Here is a 6,444-nt window from a genome sequence, read left to right on the forward strand (position 1 = left end):
AATAGAAACCTGTACTCACTCACTCTATCTCTAAACTGACTCTTCCTGCCAAGATTTCAGCTGAAAAACCTCACACCCATATCCTGCCCACCAGGATTTCCCATGCAAATTATAAAACTATCAGTGAGAAACACCCCTAGGCTAGAGAGATGGCCCAGCAGTTAAGAGCACTGGCTGATCTTCAAGAGGACCTGACTTCAATTCCCAGGACCCATATGAGTGTAACTCCAATTCCAGGGGATCCAACACCTTTACACAGACAAAACATCACTGCACATAAAATAAAAATAAATAAATCTTTTTTAAAAAAAAAAAGAAAGAACGAAAGAAAAAGAAAAAGAAACACCCCCAAGTCAATGCTCCTAACCTACACAGCAGGATTGCCTGTGGGTATTATGTCTTGTTTTAATACAAGCCAATTAATCTCTCCCAAATAAATAGTAAAACTCTTAAATATTAAAAAGAAAAAATATCTAAAAAACAAATACTCCTTCAGCTAACAGGGATGGTCAGCTACATGTAGAAACCATTTATTTCCCTGACTAGGCCCCCAAAGTACTTCAGAACCCAACAGTTACATACTTTCTGATTAGCCTGAGATTTGGAGTCTTCAGACAAAAGTGCATTCTTCGCTCGTTGCAGAGTGATGTCTTCAAAATCAGTACATTTTGGCAGAACTGCAAGTCTCTCCCGAAGAGGTTCTGTCTGGACTCTGTTTTGAGGGAGGGCAGAATCACAGCAGAATTCCTTCAGCTTTTCCAGGGACTTCAAAACAATCCTGGGCCTCATGCATTTCTTTGCCTCTTGGGAAATAAGAAGAAAACACACCAATAGTATTTCGGCTTCATTATGTCAATTCATAACCTGCTTAAAAATTTTTCAGGACATTCCCAGTGGAGCACTGAACCTAGCTATGATATGATAAAGAACACGGTGTTCAAGGTAAACAAGACACATCTAAACATACATGTACTTCTGTTCACAGATGAAATCCACTGAGAACTATAGCGAAGGACGGCTCGGCGGGACTACTGCTTGCTGCCAAGTCAGTGACCTAAGTTCAGTGCCCAGATACAGCTAGGTAGGAGAGAACCAACTCCTTCAAGCAGTCCGCTGACCTACACACACATATGCACCCCGAGCACAGATACACAGACACACACAACAAATAAGCAAACAAACAATGGCATTTTAATGTGTAAAAACAGCACTACAGTGGAGCCTTGCTTCTGTTTCTTTGGGTATAATGACGGACTGGGCAGGGGTGGTGACAGCTGCAGCTGAGGTATCTGAAGCTAGACAGGGAACTGATGTGACAAAACTGCACTCAGCTGCTAACTCAGCTCAGGAGGTTCACACCCAGTCCTCAGAAAAGTAAGGACCAACTCCATTTGCAACACAAAATGCTCAAGACTCAGGAATTGGGGCAGCATTGAGTCTGGAAAGTTCTGAAATAAAAAGGACTGATTCAAAGTGGACCGATCCTATACTCTTCCTGTCCTTTAATCTCCGAGGGCCTTTCTCTCACTCCGCACAGACTAGCGATTTCCCTAGAAGGGTATGATATGGTTATAAACTCTCCCAGGAAAATGAAAGGAGCCAAAGCTGGCTGGATGCTGAGACCTTGACCTTGAAAAGACTCAGGTACCCAGAGCCCTCTTCTAAGACATAAGTCAGATGACTCTTGGCTGGGCAATCTCACCAGCCTGAAGGAGTCATCCAGGTCAGACGTACTCGCTTTCTTGCCTCTCAAGCTTTCCCATGCAACATCAGAAACGTATTCTTTCTCAAGCCCCACCCCAAAACTACCCTTCCCATGAACCCCTGAGTTTATGCTCCATCTTCATAGTCTCTCTCTCTCTCTCTCTCTCCCCCTACGTTCCTACAAGGCCATAACTCTCTCCAGCACCTCTCACCATTATGAGCAGTGACTTTCAGCAATTGTTCATTATCTGGTATTTATAAGCAAGCACTTAGTATGAAAAGAGACTGTCATCTACACATCCTGCTATGTGTTAGGACTCAGTGTTTCATCCCTTAGCAATACCATTAGGCAGCTGCTGCTAGTACAGGAGAGCTGGAGTTTACATGCATGGTCATCTCTGTCTTTACCTTCCTTGTTAAAGCAGAAATGCAGAGGGCAAGAGGTGGGCTTTGTTAGTCTGTGTTCAGGCTTCCATAAAAGCTTTGAGGGTATATAGTTCATCATGTCTCCCATGAGTCTCACAGCTGGGAAAATGTGTGTTCAAATCTTTTAAGTATCTGATTGAAGGTTAAACAGTTTTTCTATTAACAATTTTAGTAAGATATAATTCACGTGGGGTGTGTGTGTGTGTGAGAGAGAGAGAGAGAGAGAGAGAAAGAGAGAGAGAGAGTTAGTTTGAAAAAAAGGCAAAAAATGAAACTTCTAGAACAGATCTGTATAAAAATGTAAAATGAACATTTCCCAAAGACTTACAGCAATGTTGACACTGAAAAAGAAAGAGCACTGAAGTAGGAAATAGGGCCACACAACCTATCCAAAGTACAACGCAAGGACAAGTGAGAATGAAAACGAAGGAGCGTTTCTGTGATTTGAGAGACAGTCAACAGCAATGCTCTAAGGAATTCTGAGGAGGATGAGGATGAGGATGAGAGGGATGAGGGGGAAGGGAGGGGAAGGAGAGCACACACAAAGCATTTGAGAAACGACTAGACAAGAAAGAGGTTTCTAAACTTTACAAGAACAAAAATCTCACCAATCCAAAAAGTTCTAAACAAGTCCCAACTAGGACTAAAAACTAACTCACTAACTTAAAAACTAGGGGAAGGCCCAGAAATGTATGAGACAGTAAGAAAAAGAATAATCTTAAAGTCCCCTCCTCCCACCCCAGGCTATAACTAAACCAACCAGCGCCAATACTTGATTTGATAACAGTGGCTAAGATACCTGTCTGCTGTGCGCTCGTTTGTTTTGTGTTCGTAAGACAAGGCCTCCAGTATGTGAACTCACTACGTTGCTGAGGATGACCCAGACCTCCTGATATTCCTGTCTCCACGTACTGCATGCTGGAATTACAGGCATGAGTCATCACTCCCAGTTTATGCCAACCCAGGTCTTCACGGACGCTAGACAAACTCTACTAACAAACCTATGTCTTCCACCCACGACTAAGAATTCTTGAAGAAAAATTGTCTTCTTAATTTCTGATTTGTCCAAACATAATTCACTGTATTTAGCATGATTTATCTTCTTCTGAAAATGTATTTTGAATTATCTTTTACAGTGCACATTTTACCCCTTTTTTAAATGTACATATAGGTTTCCTTGTGAGTGTTAAGACTCTCCTTCTGTTCTGTATCCCAGGTATAAAAAAAAAAAAAAAAAAAAAAAAAAGAAAGAACTTGTAAGTGGATGAGTCTAGAGACAAGGTAAATCTATGTAATGGGACACTGCCAGAGATAAAAGGGATGACTCTAGAGAAGTCAAAATGGTAGACACAGAAGACAAGATGGCCAAGGGTTAGAGCTATGGGAAATGGAGACCTTCCACTGACCAGTACAGTGTTTTAGAAGTGAAACATGAAGCCGGGCATGGTGGCGCATGCCTTTAATCCCAGCACTTGGGAGGCAGAGGCAGGAGGATCACTGTGAGTTCGAGGCCAGCCTGGTCTACAAAGTGAGTCTAGGACAGTCAAGACTACACAGAGAAACCTCCTCTCGAAAAACCAAAAAAAAAAAGAAGTGAACCATGAAAGACTTGGGATGGATAACAAAAGGTTGCATCTGGGAGCTGTAAGATGGCTCCCTGGGTAAGGACACCTGCCATTAAGCCTTATAACCGAGTTCAAAGCCTGAACCCATGCAATGGAGGGAGAGAACTAATTCCTGCCAACTGACCCCTGACCTCTTCTACCCATGGACAATGACACATGCACACAGACAAATAAATAATAAAGCATTAGCAAATGTTTCATCTTTATAACCAAGATCTGAGACAGATAACGGGGCTGGAGAGATGGCTCGGCGGTTAAGCGCACACACTGCTCTTTCATCAGAGAACATAGGTTCAATTCCCAGTAACCACATCAGATGGCTAATAACCACCTGTGGCTCCAGCGCCAGGAAGATTCCATGCCTCACGCCTCTGCAGGCATCTATGTTTATAACACACACACACACATGCACACGCAGGCATCTATGTTCATAACACACACACACATGCACAGGCAGGCATCTATGTTCATAACACACACACACACACACACACACACACACACACACACACACACACCAAAGCAAACAAAGAGAAAGTTGGAAGAATTACAGCCAAATTAGAGGACTCAGCTCCACTGTGATGCTAGCCTCCCAAACACCAGCTCAGGCACATCGGAGATCCTCCCTGACACAGGAAACCAAGGCTCACTGTTCCAAAGGTCTCCTCTGCCTTCTGGGGAACCCAAGCTGAGAAAAGCATTCCCTAGCACTTACCAGGGTTGCCAGATGTTACTGGGGTATTTTCTCCTTCCTTCTCTGGAACTTTCTTTGCTTTCTTCTTAACAGGCCCATCATTCCCCAGTGATCTCTTCCTGCTGTCACCATCTGTCACCTGTATTGGGAAGGATGGAAATGGTGTTGACGCTATTCTAAGGCTGACGTCTCCGAAGTCATTCAGCCTTGCATCAGAATGCCAATTAGGCTCTTTCCTTCCACTCTTCAATTAAAAGTCATCTACTTTGACTACGGAAAGGCTTTGAGGGTGATGTTTTTGCCATCAGAGACAGAACCCGGCAAAAGCAATCTCTTATCCTGGCACATCCTGCTGAAATTAAGGGGCGCTCTCCATCTCTCCTATTCTCATATGTTAAATAAAAGACCTTCACAAGAGAAACAAAAATAACCTATTTTCAAAATATAAAATTATGGGGGTAAAAGGAGATAATAAACAATGTATTTCCTGTTTTGGAGCTTAAATCCACTATTAAAAGATGTCCTAGGACTATTTATTGACAGGTAATCTGAAAAAAAACTTAAAACTTTTGCCCAATATTCTCTCAGTGGTGAGTGAAAAAAAAAACAAAAAACTTGGTGAATTCATGAAAATGTAAATCATCCTCAAGAAAGGAGCAATGACAGTATCAATCAGGATAGGGGAGGAATATAAATAAAAGAGGATAAGATTCTTAAACCGATTTGCACCTGCATACAAATATGGTAGATAAGTAAAGCCAGTTATAATCACCTTCTACATCCTCCAGCTGGGAAGTGACCAAGTCTTTAATGCACCTTGGGCAAGCGTGACACATCCCCAGCTTGTGTGGGAAATATCATGAGGAACCCTAGGGACCTAGCTCACACTTGGCTCTGCAATTGTGGCAATATCACTACGGGCTTGGGGGTTGTTTTGCTTTGCTTTGCTTTGTACTTGTTGAAGGGCTGCAAGCAACAGAAAGTAGCCAACGATCAGCGTCTACAGAAGCTTCATGCACCCAAATGCTTACACTGAGAAGGTGCACAATAGAACAGGATTCTGACGAGTGATCTAAAATACAGAGCAGTGCTTTTGAATTCTGAGAAACTAGCCTTAAAGACAGTTCTCTTCCGGCCAGCCAAGCAAATGCATATACAGTTCGTCAATCATCAATATAGTAGGGAAAATGTAAAGGAAAGTACGGACGACTGAGATTAAAACACGCATCCTGGACCTGCCAGCCGGGGCCACTCACCAAAACAGAAGTTTCCGCCTCAGGTTCCGGCTAATGTCCTGGAGGCACCAAGACCTCCAATCTCTAACTTCTAACCTAGTTATAAAGTCTTTCTACTAAAACAAGGACCCGCAGTAGTCACAACCACCTCCTTCCCCGGCTCGGCCTCTTCTTAGTCCTTCCCACTACACGCAGGCTCTCGGGACAGCCTCCGCTTCCGGCCGCGACACCAACACGCCCGCCCTAACCCCGCCCTGGCCCCGCCCCTGACCGCCTGGTCCCGCCCCGCCACTTGGCCCCGCCCCGCCACTTGGCCCCGCCCCGTCGCGGACAGGGGCGGCCGCCGTCAAGGCGGGACAGTGAGCGCTGGGGGCGCTGCAGAGCCGTCCTCTACCTTCTCCGCGGGCTCCGTGGGGGATGTGGTGGCTTTCAGGCTTCCCGCAGACCTGAAGAACCGACTCAGAACCGCTTGCCTCCCCGGGACTGGGCCGGCGCCATTAGACTCTCCCGACGCGGATTTCGTGCGGGGCATAACGGGGTGCAGAAGAGCCGGACCGCCGGGAGCGCGCGGCCCCACTTCCCCACGCCTGCGCACACGCACGCACGTCGCGTCCTGTGGGGGCCGGGCCTCTGCTGCACAAATAAGACAGGGGGCGTGGCGTGGTTTGGGGGCGGGGTCTCTGCTGCACAGATAGGGTAGGGGCGTGGCTTGGGGCGGGATCTCTGCTGCACAAGTGGTACGCAGCTCCTAGTGGCCGCA

General features: G+C 45.4%; 1 protein-coding gene across 2 annotated transcripts in view; it reads right to left on the bottom strand.

Moving 5' to 3' along the window:
- The window catches only part of Msh3 (mutS homolog 3), a 121,813-nt gene extending 115,513 nt beyond the window's left edge, over window positions 1-6,300 (bottom strand). For both annotated transcript variants that reach the window (XM_051172245.1, XM_051172244.1), the window contains exons 1-3: window positions 6,079-6,300; window positions 4,471-4,588; window positions 583-803 (exon numbers count right to left, since the gene is read on the bottom strand). In XM_051172245.1, the coding sequence (XP_051028202.1) occupies window positions 583-803; window positions 4,471-4,588; window positions 6,079-6,216 (477 nt within the window). In that variant the 5' untranslated portion in view covers window positions 6,217-6,300. The remainder of the gene's footprint in view (window positions 1-582; window positions 804-4,470; window positions 4,589-6,078) is intronic.
- Between the last annotated feature and the right edge of the window lie 144 nt (window positions 6,301-6,444).

The sequence above is a fragment of the Acomys russatus genome, chromosome 30, assembly GCF_903995435.1.
Source record: "Acomys russatus chromosome 30, mAcoRus1.1, whole genome shotgun sequence".
Lineage (NCBI taxonomy): Eukaryota > Metazoa > Chordata > Mammalia > Rodentia > Muridae > Acomys > Acomys russatus.